The sequence below is a fragment of the Myotis brandtii genome, unplaced genomic scaffold (assembly GCF_000412655.1).
Source record: "Myotis brandtii unplaced genomic scaffold, ASM41265v1 scaffold103, whole genome shotgun sequence".
NCBI classification, from domain to species: Eukaryota; Metazoa; Chordata; class Mammalia; order Chiroptera; family Vespertilionidae; genus Myotis; species Myotis brandtii.
In genome coordinates, this window is record NW_005353460.1 from 4,513,059 (window position 1) to 4,536,562 (window position 23,504).

Sequence of the window (23,504 nt, forward strand, 5' to 3'; positions counted from 1 at the left end):
TGTATGTGCTGATTGAACACTCTTCGATGATATATTGAGCTAAAAACAAAACAAAAAGCAAGGTGAAGAGCAGTGTTCATAATATGCCATCATGATTGTTGCCAGACTGGGGCCACATAGAAGAGAAGTTACGACTTACTTGTATAAGCATAGAATAGTGGGAAGAATACGAAGCTGGTAATACGGTTGTACCTGGATAAGAACTCTGGGTAGCTGGGGGACAGGTAGGAGGGACATTTACTTTTCACAGTATACCCTCTTTATCTTTTCAGATGTGCCTTATATCCATAGGTTTTGTATTCAGAAAGTTTGAGTGGTCACAGATTATATCATTGGAGTTGAAACCTGTATGAAACATGGGTGTGTTTTTCTCCCACATTTGTGTCTGCCACCTGTTGCTCTGCTCAGTCCCTTTGACCTTGATGACTTGAGAAGCTGGCACTGACTCTAGGCTGATCCTCAAACAGTCTCCCACCCCCAAAGCATATTGACGTTTGTCCTCTGGATTTGTGTGACTGACGGTGTTTCTGTTTCCACCCCCAGCTTTGGCAGCATGTAAGCAACTTCTTGCCAAGAACCCAGGTCACTGCTGAGAAAAGGGGGCCTTAGGGAGAAGAATATCCAGAGGAAGCCAATGCCAGGAGCGTCTGGAATTACACTCACCACAGGCAGCATGAGACATTCTGTGCCAGCATCTGTGTCCTGCTGGCAAAGACTGCAGCTGTCCAGGTAGGAGGGTCCTGGAAGCAGCGTGCACCAGGAGCCTCTGGAGGAAGAATGGGGCCAGATATGAACTCTCTACAATGAACCAATTTTCAGCTTGCGAAGGAATTTTAAGTAAAACAGTTATTCAATTTCTACATATTCAAGTTCAGTAGCCTTCTGTGTGAAGTGCCAGCAGTCACCCCCCTCCACTGGAGTTATCAGGATATTTCTGGCACCACGTTGAACTCTTCTTGGTACTTCTGGCAATGACAGATCTTCAGGACAGATTTATCTGCTAAATGCGCTTGGGCAGGAAAAAAAGTAAAACTCTGGAAGCAGTATAAGGGCAGCAGAGCAGAGATCCCTCCCTTGCTGCTCACTGTTACAGAAAGTCAGCCTGGACTCGAATGCTCACCCTGAAGATTGATCCTGCCTCATTCACCTCCCGAGCCCGTCTGTTCCGGGGAGATCTGGTGTTTTGGGGCTGCCTCCTGTGGCCCTTTTTACTTCATTCCCCTCCCATGCTCTCTATGATGTGAACTTTGGAATGGAGTTTGTTTTCCGTTGGGAACTGACTCTGTTTCCCCGGCTGGTGCTGTCTGAGAGGACCATCTGAAGGCTGTGCTTTGTTCTTGGGGAGGAGGGCATGGCCTTGCCTGGACCCTCCACCATGTTCCTGTTGCTGCCTTTTGATAGCCTGATTGTCAACCTTCTGGGCATCTCCCTGACTGTCCTCTTCACCCTCCTTCTTGTTTTCATCATAGTCCCCGCTATTTTTGGAGTCTCCTTTGGTATTCGAAAGCTCTACATGAAAACTTTGTTAAAAATTTTTGCGGTGAGTTGTGCTCTTTACAAATGGTTGCTTCACAGAGGAGGAGAAGAATTGTTCTTCTCGGGTTGATTGTTATCCCTATTGGATCTGAGAAAGTTGGGAGAGTGGGAAGTAGCGTTTTGAGTGAAAAGAATAACTAAATGTGTACTTGGGAAAGCCTTTAGCAGTCTTTCTTTTGAGGGAAGGTACTTGTATGTTCGATTCATCTCAGCAAAGGAACCTAACTAACTCTTCATGTTCCGTGTTTATTTCAAAGAGAATAGCTTAAAATTGAAGAAAAAAATTGCTGCCAGCTCCCACTTCCTATGTAACAGATACTGAGAGACAAAGCTGCTGCTGAAATATTCCCTCGCTGATAAGTATGGGAGAGTATTTTCTCTCCTTCAAACTTTTATTTTAAATAGGTTCTTGCATTTCAGACCAAAATCATTAATGAAAAGGGGCATTTGATGAATTGCTTTATTTTCTTCAAGATAGAGAAGATGGATAATAAATTCCTTAACATATGTCAGAACCTAATTAATTATACTGCTGAACCAAACTGGTCATAATGTAAAAGAAGTGGGTGAGAAGTGTATTTCCTTAAAGCTGTTATGTGCCCCAAGACTTTTATTTTTGAAATGTATTTATTGATTTTTAGAGAGAGAGGAGCATCAATTTGTTGTTCCACTTATTTATGCATTCATTGGTGGATTCTTGTGTGTGTCCTGACAGGGGATTGAACGTGCAATCTTGGTGTATCGAGACAGTGGTCTGACCAACTGAGCTACCAGGGCAGAGCCCAAGATTTTTAATATCTATCCAAAGATTTGGTAATTTATTAGCAACATCTGTTTTCACTCATTACCAAATCTTTATGTATTTTCCACAACTGAGATGTATATTTGAGAAATGCATTCATAATAGTAAAAACATGTTCGATTATTTGTTCATATAGTATCTAATAATGGCTTACAGAATAATTTCATTCATTTTTCTTTGCTGCCTTATAATTCTGCAGTGGACAGGGTACCTACATTTTATCAATAAAGAAATAGAGACTCAGATGGTGAGCTCTATGAAATGTTATATTACAGTGGGAAATTTTTTTATGTATATCATTGAATATTGGGTGTTGTCTTGATATTTAATATTTCTATAAGAGTGATTTTTTTATATTTTTAAAAATTGAAGTGAAATTGACAAAATTAACCATTTTAAGGTGAACAATTTAGTGGCCTTTATTGTATTCAGTGTTATAAAACCACCAACTCTACCTAGTTCCACAACATTTTTATCACTCCAAAGGAAACCTCATATTTGTTAAGCAGTTGCCCCTGTTTTTTCTTCTCCCAGCTCCTGGCAACCAGGAAGGAGCCTGTTCTGTCTCTAGACTTATCTGTTCTGGATATTTCATATAAATAGAATCATATAAAATCTACTCTTTTGTGCCTGGCGGACTTCACTTATTTAGCATAAAGTTTTTGAGATTCATCCACATTGTAACATGTTTCAGTACTTTTTCTAAGGGCTGAATAATATTTTATTGTGTCTATACCATAATTTGCTTATCTATTGGTAGACTGTTTCCACCTGGCTTTTGTCAATAGTGCTGCTATGTATACATGCACTTGTTTGAAACCTGTTTTCAGTAATATGATTTTTGAGCACGACTTATGGTCTCCTGGGTTAAGTTCCTTGCTACTCGGGAAGAGGTATGGAGACCAGCAGCATGAGTATCACCTAAGAGCTGGTTAGAAATGGATGGCTCACGCCCATTCCAGACCTACTGCGGTATATTTTGCATTTCAATGAGTGCAGGTACTTCATATGCACATTAAAGTTTGAGAAGTGGTAATCTACTCAGTCTTTGGACTAGTTACTAATGTATGGTGTTTATTTTAATAAGCCAGGAAATCTCATTTTCTTAAATTTCAATCCAAGAAAATCTTCAGTAGAGCCCAGGGTTCATATGGACCATATAACTTAACTACCCATGCCATTTTGCCACAGTGGAAAAAACCACACATCAGTATAGAATCAGTAGAACAGCTCATAAACTTTTAGAAGATAACAGATGATTAGCTTTTATTCAAGTTTATAAGCCAGTGACTAATTCATAGCTCTATGGGAATCCTTATTTTTTAAAACATAGAAATAGTAATTATCAGCCTGTCTTCTGTAGTAGCTAAAGTTTTTTAACTTGGCTTACTTGGGTGGGACAAAGGCCTAGAACCCATGTATATTCTCTGCTCCATTTTGACAATATTTCCCAAAATTAATACTTTAAAGGTCATAGCCAGGTGAATCGTTCTTATTGTGACGATATTTTTACATGTACATTCTTGTGACCTTTAGGGTAGATTATAATTAACAAAGGAAATTTCATTAAGTATATATTGTTGGGTTAATCCATAGGACAGGTAATTTTATACATCAGATACTCTGCTGACCACATCTTGAAAATCACTGGTTTGGGGCACTGTGATTGAGAAATGATAATGGAAATAATGTGTATGTATGTACCCACTTTTTACCTCAAGATTTAGAATTTCAAGAACTGTATTTTCACCTCTTATTCCCAACAGGTGGTATCAGGCATTCAACATGCCCTATGGCTCCTGTTGAGCATCATCGTTAATTAGTACTTGGTGACAAGCTAGAGTAAGGGGTAGGCTAGCAAGAACTGATATGTATCAGCAAGGGCATAGGGTGGCTCTCCCTTTAATAGAGGTTACTGCTCTGAGTTGATTTTAATGGACAGTAAGAACTTAATGCTATTTTTTTTTATTAGCAGTAGTATTAGATATAAGTTGGATTTGTCCAAACTTGTTTTAGATCATGGAAAGCATACATCTGTATATTCATGTATACATCTAAAATACACCTATACTGTGGGTGTTTTTTAATAGAGGAGAGATCTTTATTTAGCCTCTTCTGAGCTTTCTTCCATCTGCGAAGTTATATTTATCAACCCTCTTACATATAACTTGATATATATAACTTTGCAGCTGGAAGAAATCTCAAAGACCATCTTAATTCTGTGGGTTTCTCTCACCCACCATACATCTGAATCACCTGAGAAAGCATTTTAAAAGTACTTATTTGGGAGCACTAGAATCTCCCCAGAGATTCTGATTTAATTGGTCTGGGTGGGCATTTTTAAAAGCTCCCCAAGTGATTCTAGGATCTGCCATCAATAGATGGAGTCTGGTTGATTTCCTCTTGAATGGGACTCTGCCTGTGACTTGTTTCTCACACATAGAATGTGGTGTATGTGATGCTGTGTGACATGTGAGATTAGGTTAGAAAAGTCATTGTGACTGCTGTCTGGCTTCTGGGATGCTTGCCCCTGGAACCCAGATGCCATTATTGTGAGGAAGCGCAGGCCACACGAAGTTGTTCCAGCTCACAGCCCCAGTGGGGCTCTGACAACCAGCATCAATGCCACATGCAGAAGTGAGCAAGTCTTCAGAGGGGCCCAGCCCTCAGCCTTTGAGCCACCAGCTGATGCCAGACTCTGCACTTTGCAGATTCCTGAGCAAAATGCATAATGGTAGTGTTTTCAGCCACTGAGGTGTGGGCTGCTTTGTTATGTAGCAATAGATAACCAGACAGATATAAAACTAAATACTTTTAAACATCCATTCATGTTCTCCAGCTTACAACACCTTAACATTTTTTTGCATTACCTTTCAGTCTTTGGCATTACACATTCATATTTTATGGTTGTGTTAATGGCATGTACAATTTTGTATCTATGTTTTCTTTTTATCAGCTATTTTTGCACTGTAATAGATAATCTTTATAAAGATTATTAAAACTGGATATCTAATAGTCCATATTCCTGTGCATTTGGTGGACCTGAGTAAGCCCTGACTTAATAACTAGTTTACGATTAGTTCCTTTTTCTGTGTAAAAGAACCTTGTAATGATAACCTGCCAAGGAGGGAAGATAGAATATGGATCAGTCAGTGTCTTTTCTGTACCCTCTCCTGGAAGGCTTAATTCAGTCCTATTAATGCTGAGTCATGGAAAATCTTCATGTGCAGAGGGCAGTATGTTAAATGTTTTAGTTTTCTTATAATGTTTGTGCTTCATATTTACCCTCTAGACAGTGCTGGTATTATTTGGGGTAGAATTTCTAGGAGTGGACTTTCAACTAAGTTGAGAATGATTTGGGCAGGTGGAGAGAAGAAAGCCTGGTTATAAAGGAGAAAGATGATGAAAACAAATGGCCTGAGTTTTCTTGCCTGAAAACAAATGGAAAGGGTTGATCAGGTCAGGTTAGAGAAGATGGGAGAGTTTTAATCTGATCAACACTAAACTCCAAGGTGGAATTGATTGGTGGGGAGTCATAGGAACCATGAGGAAATGGAATAGACTGTACATGTAGTGGGAATGGGGTGGGATGGGCAAGAGATTCTAAATCCAGGGCATTTTCCACCAGCTCCTGAATTTGGCCTAAGTCATCAGAGTTTCCAATTGGCTTGATTTATAAGTGAAAGAGGTCATTTTAGTCAGATATGTCCTCCCTGCCCCAGTGAGAAGAGTGATTTTAACATAACCTTGAGTCGCTTTGAAGACGAAATCAAGAAGATGAGAATATGATTGTGATGGGGTAGGTGACTGGAAGTAGTTTTAGGTTTTATCATTTCAGGTTTATCTTTTCATATGGATCTTGATGAAAAGAAATACTGGGAGTTGGTTGGTTAAATGCAGCCTATTGACTGCCTACTAAGTGCAGGGCACTCTATCAGATTCTGCTGGAGTTGCAAATACGGGTAGGTTCTGGCTCCTGCCCCTCAAGGTATTTATAGTTAGTAAGACAAATACATATGCATGCATAACTGATTCATAATGTGATGCCAGCTAAAATACACAGGCCATGATGAATTCTGACTGCAGGAATTGGGTAGATAACATTTCACATAAGATGTTGGCATTTGAACTGGATCTTGAAAAGCCAAAATCATTCTAGATGTACAGATGAGAAAGTAGTCTTTTTTTAGAGATAGTGCATAGTTCTGTAGAGCAAAAATGTTGGGTGCATGGAGGGAATGAGGTACACTATAAAGCCGAATATTTTTTTAGGCATTGAGAAGCTATTGAAGGGTTTTGTATTTTTTTTTTAAAGACTTCCTTACTGATTTTTATGGAGAGGAAGGGAGAGGGAGAGAAAGAAAAAACATCAATGTGACAACGAAACATTGATTGGCTGTCTCCTGCAGACACCCTACTGGGGCTTAAGCCCACTTTCTGGGCATGTGTCCTGACCGGGAATTGAAGTGGCAACCTTTTGGTTCATGGGACAATGCCCAACCAACTGAGCCACACTGGCCAGGGCAATTAAAGGGTTTTGAGCAAGGAAGTGACACAGACTGGCAGCATATGTTCGGATAGGTTGGAGGAAGGGAAGAGCAATTAAAGAGCTGTTGTGCATTAGTTGTGTAGGCAAGAGAAAGATTGGAGTGGCATGACACAAGAGGCAGCTGGGAAAGACTGCCTCGGGAGCATTGGTAGGAGTTGGTGACAGATGGGAAGCCTGGAAGCTTGGGTGACAGAGGGATAGTGATCCCAGTACCACAGGAGGAGAGAGGAGGGAGGGGCGCACACCGGGGCTTGGAAGGAGGTGTGTTGCCTTTAATTCTCAACCTGGTTGGACTTGGTGCAGGAAGACCAGCGGGTGATTGGAATTGTGAGGTTGGCACTTTGGTGCAAAGTCAAGATTTGTAGATTTGACAGTTTACTTAAAGGTTATAGCTGAAGCAGGGAGAGAAAAGAGTTGTTAAAAGATGTAGCCTTTGCTTGGGACTTAGAAGGTAATGGAGGATGGGAGCTGGATTTTTTAAGATCGGAGTCTTTGGGTTTATCTAGTTAGTTCATGGGAAAATGCAATGGAACTGACTGAAAAGGAGAGGAAGGTTTCCGCTGAGATTAGTGTGGCTAAGACTGTTAGACCTCACGCGTGTGACTAGTTCCTAAATTAGTTCCCAATAGAATGAATGCCCAACTGAAGTGCACCATCGAACCGTCTGCACTTCTAAGGGCAGGGCCTGCATTTCACCTGCCAAGGTCTGCGTTGGGTTTAATGTCACCTAAGAGTGCAGCATTGTTAATGTCCTTAAATGGTTTCTTCTCTGTCTGCTAGAAGCTAAAAAGGGAATAATTTAGCAGTCTGATACTGACAGTGTAGTGAATGGCATCTCACAGAGGAGGAGAGGGCTTGATAGGGAAATTAACTGTGAACCTAGGGTTCTCAGTTTTATTCTGGGTATCAGAACACTGTACTTTTTAAAGTGACAGCGCAGAGACGCCAGTTGTGTAGTTATCAGACGTTGCTTCATTCAGTCCTCTGTGCCAGGGTGAAGTAGTCCAGCCATTCCTTCACAGGCTGTTCTGAGCTAATAACCTGGTCCCTCCAACCCTGCCCTCTTCCCCTACTCTGACTGGACAGATCTTTCCTAAACAGAAGCATTTTGTAATGTGCAAAGCAGGAGGGCAAGGGGATGTTTATGACCAAGCTTTGTCATAGAGCTAGGAGACACAGAATCGCATTTAAGGCAGTCCCTTTCCAATGAACAAAAAACACGCCATCTTAAAGTTTGCAGAGTGAAGCAGTCCTCACAGACATAAATTCTAATGCTCAGGAGGCCTGATGTCATGTATTGCCTGCCTATTGCGTTCTGATCTGAGTATCAGAATTGTCACTACAGAACCAATTCTGATTGTGTACTTTTATTTGTGTTTGCAGTACAAATACAGAGTCTTGGCCAAAATGGAAAGCCCTTTAAACTCTGGTTGAGTGACCTCTCTGTATGGCCAGGCGTATAAACTTTTTGCTCCTTATTCACCTCTTCCCTAGATGGAATCCCCCGATGAAATTCACCTTCCTCCATTTTAGGAGTTATATTTACATTTTCTTCTAGAAAAGGTCATCTATGCATAGAGCCAAAAGACATCAATGGCTAAATATCTGAAATACAGAAAATGGGTTAGGAGAGTTTTCTTGCCGTAGACCTGTCTTTGAGTGGGTGACTCTGTAAGCCATCTGTTTTTTTAGACAGTGGAGTTTGAAGAAATTTCCAGATGAGGTCAGATCACTGATTAAACTTGTGTCCTGCTTTTGGCACTGCTAGACCATGCAGAGCAATCTTGCTAATACTTCAGGCTCTGCCAGAAAAATCCACACCAAATGCTTTGGGCCATGTGGATTTTGCTGTGTCATGGGATGCGAGTGTTCATTCCCACCTTGCGTAACTGGAAACAGAAGTTTGAAAGACACCTTTTAAGATATCTGTTCCATTTCTTTGATCACCATGGACATAACTTTCTATTCGATGACAATGTATTCCTGTAGGTAATAAGTGAGCTAATGTTTTCACCTCATTATTTGATAGTGGGAGAGAACCAGCCTCTGACTCTCTTTAGTTAAAAGGATTTTAATGAAGGCCGGCTGGTGTGGCTCAGTGGTGCAGTGTTGACCTATAAACCAGCAGGTCAGGGTTCAATTCCCCGTCAGGCAAATGCCCAGGCTGTGGGCTCAATCCCCAAAAGGGCGCGTGCAGGAGGCAGCCGATCAGTGATTGTCTCTCGTTGATGTTTCTATCTCTCCCTCTCCTTTCATCTCTGAAATCAATAAAAATATTTTTTTAAATACTTTAATGAAGGAAGAGAAGCTCCGGGAAGAGACTCTCTTTTCTAGATCTCTTCCAGAGTCGATTATTATTTTAGTAATGAGGACAATTAGGGTATTATGCAGTTGCCCAAGTTCTGTTATGTACATAATTTCATTTGTCTAAGTCAGGGGTGGGGAACATCTGGCCCCCGGGCCATATAAGGCCTGATAAATCATTTGGTCTGGCACTGCCAAGGCATTAGGGGTAGCTAATTAAATGTTTGACCAAATAGAGCAGGCTAATTTTTAAGTTGATAATTTTGTATGGCCTGCGAATGATATTATAAATACCCAAATGGCCCTTGGCAGAAAAAAGGTTCCCCATCCCTGGTCTAAATGCTCTTGAGATGTAGCATGTTGACGTGCTATCATTCTCTTCTGTAGATAGAAAAGACCAACTTTCACAGTGTTGGCATGAGTGATATAAGGGACATATGTGTCAAATTTTTTAAATTTCAAAATAGTGGTCTTTTTTCTTAATACTTTTTTTGTTTTTTAACAATGACCCACTCTTAGGTCTTTCTATATTAAGTGGGGTTCTCCTTTTAAAAGTTTACTCAGAGGGTGAATGGATAGTCCAGACATATATATTACTTAAATTCATTTTTCTACTTGAAAACTAAAATTGTCGCTCTCTTGGAATAATTTGGGAGGTAGGCAGCATCCAGTGGCAGGCAATAACTTTAAAAATGCTTGATTTTAACAGACTGTCCAACCTCAGAGGGGAGCGGGTGGTTAGAGATCAACCAAAGGACTTGTATGCATGCATATTAGCATAACCAATGGACACAGACACTAAAAAGGAGACATATGTAATACTTTAAACAATAAAAAAAATTATAATGAAAAAAATAGATGCTTTTACCAAAAAAAAAGTTAAAAAGTAAAAACAAACAAACAAATTTGATTTTGCTGTTTGTGAATAGCTGCTATTTGGCAGTAAAGAGGAATATGTGAGGTCCGCGTACAGTCAGCTAGGGAGTTCCTTAAGGAACCTGAGACAGAGATTTAGGCAGTGAGAAGCTGGAAACTTACCCATGCCTCTTAGTCTACAGCTCTTTCCTGGAGGCGACTTAACTCTTGGTCTTAGTGACCAAGCAGGAGGCCTGCTCTAGCAGGAGAGCTTTGAGCTTACTTTTACAATGGGTGCTTTCTTGGCTACAATCTGATCTCAGGTGACAGGGCTTGAGGCTTTCACAGAATGGAATTGGAGTTGTTCCCTGAAAGAAAGGATTTTATTCTTGATTGTTACCGTTTTCCCTCTGTAGTGGGCGACCTTGAGAATGGAGAGAGGAGCCAAAGAGAGGAACCACCAACTCTACAAGCCCTACACCAATGGTAAGACTGGGTCTTGGTCCTTATCCTAAAAGCTCCCTTTGAAGTATGTTCCTGGGTGCTTGACTCCCACACAGACTCTTCACTCTGTCAAAGGTGGGCTGTGTACTCTGAGCATCTTTCACACGCTTTCTCCCAGCACGCTGCTTGACGGGGTGTTCTCTTTTGCAGGAATTATTGCAAAAGATCCCACTTCACTAGAAGAAGAGATCAAAGAAATTCGTCGAAGTGGTAGCAGTAAGGCTCTGGATAATACTCCAGAGTTTGAGCTCTCTGACATTTTCTACTTTTGCCGGAAAGGGATGGAGACCATTATGGATGATGAGGTGACAAAGAGATTCTCAGCGGAGGAGTTGGAGTCCTGGAACCTGCTGAGCAGAACCAATTACAACTTCCAGTACATCAGCCTCCGGCTCACTATCCTATGGGGCTTAGGAGTGCTGATTCGGTATTGCTTCCTCCTGCCTCTGAGGTGAGGGCAGGGCCCGAGGGGGCGCCAAAGGACCTGAGTTGCTGCTGCCTAAGCCCCATGCATGATCTGCTTACCTTTGTCCCTGCTTTGTTTTCCCATTTTAGAAAGGATAGCAGGATTCTTTCATTGGCCAGTCCCTCTGACCCTTGGAAGGGTACTGGTGATCATCCTTTTAAGACCCTGATTTTCTGCATATCAGACAGAAATAGGTTTCTAAAGACCAATTGAGTGTCTAGATTAGTGGTTCTCAACCTTCTGGCCCTTTAAATACAGTTCCTCATGTTGTGACCCAACCATAAAATTATTTTCGTTACTACTTCATAACTGTAATGTTGCTACTGTTATGAATCGTAATGTAAATATCTGATATGTAGGATGGTCTTAGGCGACCCCTGTGAAAGGGTTGTTCAACTACCAAAGGGGTCTCGACCCATAGGTTGAGAACCGCTGGTCTAGATGGACAAAATACAGGGAAGGGAACATGATGTGCTCTCTGGCCACTCCTCCCTGGGCAGGCTGATTCTTTCCTCTAGTACAGAGGCAATATTGATCTCGGTCTTTCTGTACCGTGTGCTTTGCCAGATGCTGGTACCTTCAGGCTCTACTTCCTGTTGTTTCACAGAGAAGCTGTGCTTCTGCCACCTTAAAGCCAAAGGGAAGGGTAAGACAGCAGGACAGCAGATGCCTGCGGGCAGAACAGCCAACCGACGTTAGGATTTGCCATCATTCTGGCTGCCTGATGCCTGAGGAAATAGTGTCAGTTCAGAGCCAAATCCATAGTCACTATCAGTTTTGAATCAAAATGATCTCTGGTTCTGATAGGCCTGCTCAAGTTTCCAGATAGAACTTGAGTCTAGGTCAGGGGTGGGGAACCCTTTTTCTGCCAAGGGCCATTTGGATATTTAGAACATCATTTGTGGGCCATACAAAATTAACAACTTAAAAATTAGCCTGCTATATTTGGTCAAACATTTAATTAACTCACTCCTAATGCCTGGACAGGGCCAGACCAAATGATATATCAGGTCTTCTACGGCCTGCGGGCCGGATGTTCCCCACCTCTGTCCTAGGTGATCGGGTCTTGGGGGTGGTTTCATGATGCCGCTTTCATTTCCCACATTCAGTTCTATACATGGTGCAAGGATTTGTTTGCTGTGTTTTAATTTGTCTTCTCATTACAGGATCGCTCTCGCTTTCACAGGGATTAGCCTGCTGGTGGTGGGCACAACTGTGGTGGGATACTTGCCAAATGGGAGGTGAGTAGAATGAGAGTGTCCATGGCTGAGGGGTGGTTAGTTCTGGAACGTGGCTGCAGTAATGAAGGCCAGGCTACTTCTCTGGGTGCAGCCAAGCCACAGAATCTTAGGTGGATGAAATAACCCAACAATAACAATGGATCAGCACTGTAGTCTTTTATTACCAGTCTTGCCCTCTAACCCTCACACACTTCCCATTTAAAGACAAAGGAGAGAAACCACAAACTGTAGAGTCTAGTTTTAGCAAGTTTTACAGCTAACCTTTACCTTTAAGCATTCTACTGTGTTAGTAAATTGGTAAAAGGATAAGAAATGTATAAGGGACTTCTTTGTTCTTTGAAGGAAAAATTTGCTTTTTCTGGGAAATTCTGGAGCAGATAAGCCTCTCCTCTGCCCAGGCTGGGTAGGAGGTTGGACTCTGGCCTTTCTTTGCCTCAAGGGAAGGAAAGGAATCTAGTAGACTCACCTGTGCAGGAAATTCTAGGGCTATGAATTCTAAACCCTTTACTTAGGTGAATTTAACAATTTTCATCATGCTTTGTCTCCTTATATATGGGCATAAAGATGCTAATAAATTACAGGGTTTTACCATATACACTAATACTTAAAAAATACTTTGCAGTCATAAAGGACTGTAGGCTGTGATAGTTAAATTGTTGGAGTCAGTAACTTTTCCTGTCTTCTGACATGTAAAAGAAAAACAAAAATCTGTCCTGTTGTTGCAGGTTTAAGGAGTTCCTGAGTAAACACGTTCACTTAATGTGTTACCGGATCTGCGTGCGAGCCCTGACAGCCATCATCACCTACCACGACAGGTGAGTGGTACATACGGAGGGAAAGTGGCGCTGGCAAAACACAACCCAACTACAACCAGCCAACCGGGGCTCTTCTGAGCTTTCAGTTAGAGTTAGTGAAGCTGAGGTGAGGGATGAGTTCCAAATGAATTGTTTCACATGAATTTGTATTGCTTTGCATACATTCTAAACAGGAAAAACAGGCCTAGAAACGGTGGCATCTGTGTGGCCAATCATACCTCTCCTATCGACGTCATCATTTTAGCCAGTGATGGCTATTATGCCATGGTAAGACTTCTTTCTTTTGCTTTCTTGGGGCAGGCTTCTTACTTTAGAGACTGGTCAGGTCTGGGAGGCTTCTGGGCCCCTCACTAAGCTCGCTTTTAAGAGTATGAGCAGGTAAACATGTTTATGTACGGGCTCCGATCTAGATTTTTGCCTTTTGTTGCTTCTGAGAACTCCTTGGGACTTTGATAGCAGATATTCCGAGCAGAGTGACTGAAAATGTGGCTGGAGATTAGGCATAGAAGGCGGGGAGACAGGGAGGGAGGATTTGAACGTACTGGGCTCCAGGGCATTGGAGAATCTGCCCAGGGGTCACTTTACACAGGTGTCATTCAGCTTCATTATTTCACTTTGGGATTTTCAGCTGTGTTTTGAATTACACATCTCTGGTATCACTGATTAAAAAGAGAAATGTAAGATTCAGGGAGGCTAATAGTGGTTTCTTAATAGTAAGAAACCTGTGGTTATAAATAAAATGTTAGAGTGTGAGAGGTTGGTGTGGTTATCTTGTGGGGCTTTCTCCACAGAGTGGGGGGTTTGTGTGAAGATGGCTTCACTACCAGTTATTTCTTTGTCTGAGATTAGGTGGGTCAAGTGCACGGGGGACTCATGGGTGTGATTCAGAGAGCCATGGTGAAGGCCTGCCCTCACGTCTGGTTTGAGCGGTCTGAGGTGAAAGATCGCCACCTGGTGGCTAAAAGGTAAATCAACAAAATGCTATCGTCTATATGACCAGTTACAGAGGAAGTATGCATTTTAGAGGTAGTTATCCCTCCACAGTAGAATTGTGGTGTCTTCTAGATTAAGCCTATACTGCTTTCATAATAAAAATATTTTTTCTAAAACATGAAATATAAAAATGTATACAAACCCTAATATTATTTACCGTTAGTAATGTTTCTAACCCTTTCTAATTTCTTGCACCCCTTGTAACAAACAACATATGCTATTTGAAATCTCACAAGGAATTATTATTACAGATAAAAACAAACTTAAAGCAATGCAACAAAGTGCTGCCCTGTTTCAAGCTTGAAAAAAGGATTAATCTGGTGCAAGTAATGGCAGGAGCTTTGCAGTAAATTGAGAGGAATCCAGACCCAACTGAGACCACCTTTTATAGGGACACATGAACCTGCCACTAAAGTCCCTTTGCTGCCTCTCTCAGGGACAGGGTGTAAAGCCAGGTGGATGTAGGCCCAGCTTCCAAGGCTGGTAGAAGTTCTATAGCAGGCGTTTATTAGGGGTGCTCTTTGCAAGGCCCCATAGCAGGTGTGTCCTGCAGACAGTCCCAAGTCTGTGCAATGTCCTCTGTATACAAACTTTAATACTTAATGGAATAATTGTATGAATTAAATAGTAGTCATCTCATTTTCCCTGTCCTTAGGAGTTTTATCTTTGTGAGATTTAGATTTGGGGTTTATAAAATAAAGAGTCATCATGTTTGTTCACTTGTTTTTATGCAGCATCTAGTATCACATCTATGTAGGTTATGCATAAATTCATTCTGGTGATAATGGACTAAGGCTGTCTGACCCTCTGTTTTATTTTTCTCTTCTAAAGACTGACTGAGCACGTGCAGGATAAAAGCAAGCTTCCTATCCTCATCTTCCCAGAGGGTAAGAAGCTGTTGATCACCACCGAGGCTGCTGTGTGTGTGGGGGGGGGGGGGGGGGGGGGGGGTGCAGGATGGGGACGCTGGAGTTGCCTCAGCACCAAGTTCCTCAGCCTTTGTTGGGGTTATCTGTTTTCATGAATAATGTTAGGTCCTTTTAGATTGGTTGTGGGGCTAAAAACGCAGAATCCCTTCTGTTGTATTGTCTTCAGCTTCCTGTAGAGTTCTTACTGAGACCTGCCAAGTCTGCAGGCGTCTTTGGCCTTTTATCCAGGCTGGTGTGTGCTCATCAAGGACTGGTCCTGTCGTAAGAGAATAGGAAGCGAATGAGTATGTTGCTCATCTCTCTTAAGTGTTCATTCATAAGCTGAGGAGAGGACAGATTTATCCTGTTTGAAGAGTCATTAGAACTGTTAGAAAAAGCATTTTATTCTCTCTTGCATTTTAGGAACCTGCATCAATAATACATCCGTGATGATGTTCAAAAAGGGAAGTTTTGAAATTGGAGCCACGGTTTACCCTGTTGCTATCAAGGTACAAGACCTCTGAGGGTGCGTGTGGTCATTGTGGCTGCTGCCAGGAACAGGATGCAGCCGGAGAAGGTGGAGGAAGGCGCTGGTGGCACCATCAGGGGTTGATGTTCTCCGGCAGAGCAGCCTGGGCTGGGCCATGTGGGTCGAGTGCTTGGGAGAATTTGGCCTTGTTCACAACCTGTTAGAAGGGACTGGGAGTCCTGGAATGTGGAGTAGCCAGATTCCAGCCCACACCTCCCACCCCCACCAATTCAGGAAGTGGGGAACACTCTATAAGCTTTGTGTTTTTCCCCCCTTATTACCTGTCTTCATAAATCTAGCTGGGATGGAAGGTGTTCCACCTGAAGAGGTGGCTTACTGCAGGGAGTGGGGGTGCTGCCCAGGAGATCTGTGTGCTTGGTGGAGAGGCGAAGGTGCAAGGGCGCAGGGCGGCTCATCTGTGTACCAAGGACAGTTTATAAGGTGAAGTGGATCTTAAGGGCCTGTCTAGTCCATCCCCCCACCTTTTAGGAACTGGTACCTCTAATTGTTCAAACTCACCCAGAGAGATGGGACTCATTTTCCCTTTTTCTCCTTCCCTCACCTCCCCCTTCACTTCTTTTGATTTTATAACTACACAGTATTATTTCTAAAAGTTTGCTGTTACACTATTCTGAACAACATAGGCTGTTGTTAACATGTTTAAAGTATTTAGGTTGAAATCAGGGTAAAATAGTGAGGAAATTTGAGCTGTGAGGAAATTAAGTCTCCATACTTTTGCAAGGGTCTGCCTATTGTCTGCAGAGCATTCTGTGAAAATACTGTTTCTTATCTCCATCTTGCCAGCACAGCTGGTGCAGTGGGGGAAGAGGTGCTCCTCTTGCAAATGCTTACAGGTGGGTGAAGCACCAGGGCAGGGATGGCCGATGAAGAGTGGCTGCAGGGCAGCGGATCCAGGGGTCAGGGCTGCTCGATAGGTTTGTGGGGGATGCAGTGTCTGTTGTGGGTGCAGTAGTGGAGAGTGGTGTTAGCTCTGCTTGCAGCCACCCTGCATTTTAGTGTGCTGAGAACCCAGTGCTTCCCCGTACGTGTTTACTAAAAACAAACCACTGGACAGAAGCCTTCTCTGCTCACTAGACAACATGGGTCCTTGGATCTCGGCTGCGTTAGCTCACCCGGACGGACTGTGAAAATGCAGGTGCCGGGCTTGTGCTTCTGACTCTTCCTGGGCATTGCTGATGCTGCCGGTCAGGAGCCACACGGGCACCCTGCTCTGGAGCGGTGGTTTTAACCAGATTTGGAACCTAGACCCCTGGGGCAGTTCGGACTCCTCTCTAAAAGAAAAGGCATGTGGATTTTACATAACATTTCATTCCAGTCACAAATTAAAGTCCCCAGAAGATGAAGAGCTCTGCTCCACAGATACTTTCCTAGTTTTGTGCAGTTTGCAGTAACCAAACTTGGATAACCTTAGCAATTTCAAGACTCTTACTACACTTCCACCAAAATTGTTTCCACCAAAATTGTCATTATCTGATTTTGAGCAGTTCATTGCTGTTTTAAGCTTTTTGCCTTGTTTTTCTCTCTATAGGGTCTGCCCAGCATGGAATAGAGACTCAGCCCTAAGCAAAGGACTCACACACACTGACACATATCACATTTTTAAATCTATGCAGTATAGTTAGTGCTTTACAAAACAGGACAACACTCTTCAAATCACAGACATGTTTACAACTCATTCTTCTCCCTGGTTTCCTTTTGGTATTATAATGTGAAGTCATTTTTTTTTATATATATTTTATTGATTTTTTACAGAGAGGAAGGGAGAGAGAGATAGAGAGTTAGAAACATCGATGAGAGAGAAACACCGATCAGCTGCCTCTTGCACACCCCCTACTGGGGACGTGCCCGCAACCAAGGTACATGCCCTTGACCGGAATCGAACCTGGGACCTTTCAGTCCACAGGCCGACGCTCTATCCACTGAGCCAAACCGGTTTCGGCATAATGTGAAGTCATTAAGCCTTCGGTAGTTGTATCTAAATTTCTTATTTTCTGTAATTAAATCTAAATATCTTCATTTCGGTACTCAGGTTCTCAACTGGGCATAATTATCCAATTTCTATTCTGCGAATCATAAAACTTAGGCTTGAAAGGCCTGGAAGATCATCTAGGTCTGTGCCCTGAGTGCAGGGTCCCCAGCACAGCCTCCTGCCTGTGTTCCTTCTGAGCTCTTCCCCGCAGGGGCGTTGTCCACACAGCTGGCAGCTTGGTTGTGTGGCATCAGCTTGAGATTCCACCTCCTCTTATTTTTCCACTCTCTGGTCCTCGGTCTTTGCTTTATAATCACACTAAGCCAGTCTCGCGTCTTGTCTGTGATAGACTTTCAAACATTTGATGCCAGTCCCATGCCGCTTTGTCCAGGCATTCTCCTCAGGCTCAGTTCCTTTTGTTGCTTCTGTAACTCGCTCCAGGACCCCTCCCACCAGGCTGACCGGCCACTTACATTAGTCTGTTTGGTGAGAGTGAGGGTCACAGCATTGGCTACATTTCCCACAAAATCCTGTTGAATCACAGCCTTTGCCTCCGTTTGAGTCGTTGGCAAATGAAAGTATCTTACAAGCCTGCGTCCTGGTGGGAAGGGCAGCATCTCTGGGGCGGAGACCCGTACTGTCGCTGTGCGTCCGCTTACTCGGGAGCACTGATGGTCAATCAGAGCAGAGCCTCCTGCTTAAACAGATAACTCGCTTTGCTAGAGCGTAATTACAGAAGCAATTCTAATTGTTTTCTCTTGGGTCAAAGGCACTAGAAATGGTATTTAAAACTTGGTAGCAAACGCTGCAGACGAGGACACTTGTCTGAGGAAAGCTGCTAGGGGTGTCCTCCCCGGGAATCTACAGCAGTATTTTGGGTCAGTCAGGGAGGTTAATGTTTCTAGAGGTCAGAATTGCCGGGAGTAGCATTACTTCAGAGGTGTTTGTGGAGGGGCTAGAATCAGCTTTCTAATACTGACACTGCCCCAAGGATGCATTCATCATCAGAACTGCTGTCCACTGTTTTTCAGTATGACCCTCAGTTCGGTGATGCCTTCTGGAACAGCAGCAAGTATGGGATGGTGACGTACCTGCTGAGAATGATGACCAGCTGGGCCATCGTCTGCAGCGTTTGGTACCTGCCTCCCATGACCAGAGAGGTAGGTACCCCCGCTGCAGAGGTCTTCACTTAGCTCTGTGTGAGCCTGGGCTCAGTGGTCTCGTTCACTTTCTTACAGGCAGATGAAGATGCCGTCCAGTTTGCAAATAGGGTGAAATCCGCCATTGCCAGGCAGGGAGGACTCGTGGACCTGCTGTGGTGAGTCTCTGTGATTTTATCAGCTGGGTCCGAGAGAATGTCAGTTTCTGAAGGAAATGCTAAGTTGTTGACCTCATTTACGAAGACCCCTCCCCTCTCTGGTGTGGAGAATGAAGCTCACCAGCCCTGGGGCGTGAGCAGTTTGCCTGCTCTCTCCTCAGTTACCCTGATCTCGGGGGACATGGAGCCCGGGATGCTTGGACTAAAGCAGTGAGTTGGAGCTCTGGGGTTGGTACCCGTCTACCAGGGCACCAAGCAGTCTTGTCCCTTCAGGCCTGGGGGGGGGGGGGGGGGGGGGGGGGGGGGGAGAGCCCTGATGCTGATCTGGAAACCTCATAGGAGTCCTAGGCTCTGATCTCATATATTTGGCAAAATTGGATCATCCTTAGAAAGGCACAAGTTTCCATTTTGCATTTAGTGTGTTACCTACTAGGGCAGGAATTGGCAAACTTTTCCTGTAGCGTCAGTAAATATGTTAGGCTTTGTGGACCATGTGGACCATTAAGCTGCAGCTGCTTAATTCCGTCATTGTGGCAGGAAAACCACCAGAGTCGACACATAAACAAATGAGCGTGTGTGTTCCAGTAAAACGTCATTTATAAGAACAGGTGTCAGGCTGTGTTTGGCCTGTGACCATAGTTTGCAGACCCTTATACTGGACTATGAGGTAGTTACACTCCAATAACAGGAGAGTGACGGGTGAGTGCTGGCTCAGGGAAACCATTCTGGCGTATTAGGATCCCCAAGGTTAAGTGCAGGGCTCTGGAGGGCATTTTTGGAGTGGACGTTGTGGGAAAAGTGTGGAAATTCAAATTTGTGGGTGCTCCGTGCGATCTTACTTCATCCTCAGAGGGGCTCCGTGAAGTATGGAAATTGTTGCTCCTATTTTTCAGATGACAGACTGAAACTCAGAGAGATTAAGTAACCAATGTTCAAAGTCACAGAACAAACACTGGGGCCAGATTTTGAACTCAGGTCTGACAGGCTTGTAGAGCCAGAATGTTCATGCACTGCTCACGGTCCCTCTCAAGGCTGGGGGAAGACAAGGTGGCTGCTTTTGAAAGGACACCTTTGCTGTGGATGTGAGAGGGTGGAGCGATGTCAGGTCTTGGGGTAAGGTCTGTCCAGTGATGGGGCTTCGTCAGAGACTTCCACCACTACCGCTCCGTAACTCAAGAAAAGGGCAGGTGGGGACTGAACGGGCATGGATTCTCTTTAGTCATCGAAGATGTGATAATTCTAGGGTGTAGATGAAGAGTTGAGGTGACGTGGGGTGGGAGTGGGACTTTAGAAGCAAATCCAAGTGGAGCGCATTATTTGGGGATATGAGTAAGTGCTGGGATTCCCCATGGTACTGGCCCTGAACACAGAAGGAAGAACACAGTATTTCCCCTGTGCTCATTGCTTGCATGAACTTGGAGAATCCTTGGATCTGAACTTTACAGATTTTATTTCACAGATCCATTTTACCGATTTGTTGTAAGTCTCAATGTTTCTAAAGCTTGGTTCACTTTCCATAATGCCAGAATACCTCCTTTGTCTTTTTTAAGATGAGGATGAATGTTGGAGTAGAAAGAACTTAAAACTCCTTGGTAGGTTTAAGCAATGACAGTACCTTGAACATGAGTGGTGAATTCTGGCCCCGAGCAGGAGTGAGTTTTGAGGTAGAAAGGCTGGATTCCACAGTCCAGGGCCGGTTTCTGAGCTCACCCCGATGAGAGGCCGTGGGGGACCTTTGTTTCTGCAGGGGTGTCTTGGTTCTGGGCAGCAGGGGGCAGTGGCTGTGGTGCAGGGTGGGCAGGAAGCTTCGTCCTTACATGCAGCCTTCCTCTCCCCAGGGATGGTGGTCTGAAGAGGGAGAAGGTGAAGGATGCTTTCAAAGAGGAGCAGCAGAAGCTGTACAGCAAGATGATCGTTGGGAACCACGAGGACAGGAGCCGGTCTTGAGCCCACACCTCGCGCTGGCCGGAGCCGCCGTGCCCGAATCTTGGCACTCCTGATGGGAGCCAGCTGGAGTCTTTGCCGCCGCCCCCACTGCTGCATTCCTTCCAGACTCAGGTCTTCGGGCTGCTCTGGATCCTGGCGCCAGCTTCTTCAGAGCCGCAGGGCCTGGGCTTGCCCTCTGAAGCGAGTGCTACTGGGTGTTGCCGCCCAGGACGAGAGGCCTTCTTGTTTCTTTTACACTAAGTCCGTTGGAGGAATGAATGCCATTAAAGTCAGCCCTCCACCTGTGCACACGCGGGGCTGAGTGATGGGGAAGATTCGGCCACATTCCCGTGCTGGGCCAGTAGGACACCCACATGCCAGGGACGTGGCTGGGGGAAGGGCCACCCACTCGTGAGGAGAGGCACTGCAAGGCAGTGTGGCCAGCCAGCCCCAACATTGCCCCAGCCTTGGGGCTTTGCAGACTGGATAAAAGAAAACTGTTGTCTGCAGGGCTTTCAGCAAAATGAAGTTTTAAATTCTCATGCAATCACCAAAGGGCATGGGAAGAGGCAAGATGGACCAGTGACTAGTGTGTGGTGGGAACCAAGAGTCATTTCCCGTTCAAACTCCAGTGCTCCCCAAACTCCCATGTGACTTGCTCTTTGTTAACACGTGCCTCAGTTTTCCCATCTGTAACCTGGATCGGGAGGGGAGGGGTGGTGATACCTACCTCACAGGGTTGTTGTGGGATTGAAGTGCTACTGTGCGTGAAGGATAATGGAGCTCAGTGTTACAAGTCCAGGACCCTGAGATGTGGCAGGACAAGGGCAGAGCTTGGCGCTGCTGCCCAGGCTTCGGAGTTGTTTTGTGAGTAAATAAAATTGTCTTTGACGGTGAATGAACAGAGGGGATTTTCCCTTCACTCTTTCTCCCCTAGATGTAACCCTAAGCAACACGTTTCTTAACGAAGTTACAGAACCCAGAAGCCAGGGCTGGCGGGTGTAAGCTTGACTTCTGGTCAGAGGACTAGCATTGTTCAACAGCTTCTGCTGCTGCTCTTTGAAAGCATATCAGATGTTTGTTCGCACTTCTCCCTGGTTAACTTAGAATTCCCAGCAGGGATGGAGATGTGGAGTTCTGCACAGATGGTGCCCTGGGACTAGAGGTGTGTGATGTGGGCACGCTGTGTCGAGGTGGGCGAGAGAGTGCAGGATGGCAGGGGCAGTCTGTAAGGACAGTGGAAAGCCATGAGGAAATACAGGGCCAGGCAGGAGCGGAGGCCTGGGAGAGTCCGTGAGGGGCAGGACTGGCTGTGGTGTGTGTGCACCACACAGCCAGAGGGAAGCAGCAGGCTTCATGGCCCCCTGCGCCCACCTGCAGTCACTGAAGGCAGATCCAGAGCCAAGCCACCCTCAGCTTCTGGGTCAAGGGTCTACCAGTTTCCAATCCCTCAGAAGAGAGCTGCCTCACCTCTGCCATTTATCCTCTCCCCAACTTCCCTTCACTCCGCGTGGCCCAGTCACCACACCTCTCGGGATTTTGCACCAGCCGTGGTAAGTGTCACCTCCAAGTCCACCTCCGGCCTGCGATTTGGGGATGTGGGAATGAAGCCCCGCCCCTGAGGCTCCTGAATCGATAGCACTTTGCCTGCCTCACCTGAGTGTAACTCGCCCTAACCACTGCCTAACCTCTTTGCCCCATTTCCTCTTACCTGCTACCCAGTGAAACATTTTACTCTCGAATAAAAACACTATTATGACTGTAAGAACCGCCTTATGAACTGCTTTACAAAGTATTCAGGAGGAAACAGCAATATCAGCCTTTATAAGAGGTGATATTTACAGTGTTTTCAAGCTGCTGGAATCATCTTTAAAAATGGATCTTGAAGACCAAGATCCCTCTTTAAACTCCCTTAAAAAAAAGCCTGCTTGGGAAAAAAAAAAAAAAAAAAGCCTGCTGATTAATACATTTATGATTTTCATAGGTATTTAATATTTTATCTTTATTTTTCTCACGTTATTTTCAACAAAACTGTGCTGATGACATAAAGTATTGCAGGAACCTGGTTTAGAATCACTACTATGTAAAGAAATAACTTGTGGAGACTAAGCAATGATTACGTCCCTCTTTTACTAAGTGGGGAGAAGAGAGATGAATTACGCCGTACCCCCCACAACAAATCTCTAACATGTTAATTTAGCACTTGTTACACATCAGACTGCCCCGTCATTCTAGGTGGGGACCCTGCAGGCCCAAGGTCTCCATAAGTCAAAATGCTTGGTTTGGGATAACGGAGTTGGTCTTGTGGGATAAAACTTCATGGCACTCAGGGATAATAACAGAGAAGCATATAAAATACAAAATAGCTCCCTCTTGTGATCCCAGCAGCAGAGACGGTGCTCTTAGAACAGAACCAAGTGTGGCACTCATGAGTCGTGAGCACCAGCAGCTTCCAGTCCCACTTCGAAGTCCGTGACATCTTGGCTGTTTGGGCTAGATGACCTCTAAAGCCCTTTCCACCTCTGCAGTTTCTGTAACTTTTAAACCATAGTTCAAACTTTGACTTTAAGTTCTACAGTCACCTGAGTTCAGAACTAAGAGAAGTCATTTTAAAACCATTTGCTTCCTGCAAAACAATGGGGCTAGTGAAACTCCACCAGAGGGTGTCCACGCGCGAAGGAGAGTCCCCGGCCGTTGTTGGTGACTGTGGGCCCAGGTGGGTTTGATGGCAGATCTTGGAAAGACTTTTTTCACTCAAATAGATTTTT

The 23,504-nt window shown here is 44.3% G+C and overlaps 1 protein-coding gene across 1 annotated transcript; it reads left to right on the plus strand.

The window, feature by feature from the left end:
* Positions 1-543: 543 nt before the first annotated feature.
* On the plus strand, positions 544-22,498 carry GPAT4 (glycerol-3-phosphate acyltransferase 4). The gene is made up of 12 exons (XM_005856451.2): positions 544-1,540; positions 10,463-10,532; positions 10,701-11,001; positions 12,183-12,257; positions 12,983-13,072; positions 13,246-13,339; positions 13,922-14,037; positions 14,897-14,952; positions 15,397-15,482; positions 18,524-18,652; positions 18,731-18,810; positions 20,649-22,498. The coding sequence occupies exons 1-12, from the start codon at positions 1,352-1,354 to the stop codon at positions 20,755-20,757; spliced, it is 1,395 nt and encodes a 464-aa protein (XP_005856513.1). The 5' UTR covers positions 544-1,351; the 3' UTR covers positions 20,758-22,498.
* Positions 22,499-23,504: the final 1,006 nt, after the last annotated feature.

What these genes read in the sequence shown, in the direction of transcription:
- GPAT4 (XM_005856451.2), top strand. Translation starts at nt 1,352, where the DNA reads ATGGCCTTGCCTGGACCCTCCACCATGTTCCTGTTGCTGCCTTTTGAT. An exon ending in TGCTTCCTCCTGCCTCTGAG is followed by an intron (nt 11,002 to 12,182) that starts GTGAGGGCAGGG and finishes TTCTCATTACAG; the next exon opens with GATCGCTCTCGCTTTCACAG. An exon ending in TGCCTCCCATGACCAGAGAG is followed by an intron (nt 18,653 to 18,730) that starts GTAGGTACCCCC and finishes ACTTTCTTACAG; the next exon opens with GCAGATGAAGATGCCGTCCA.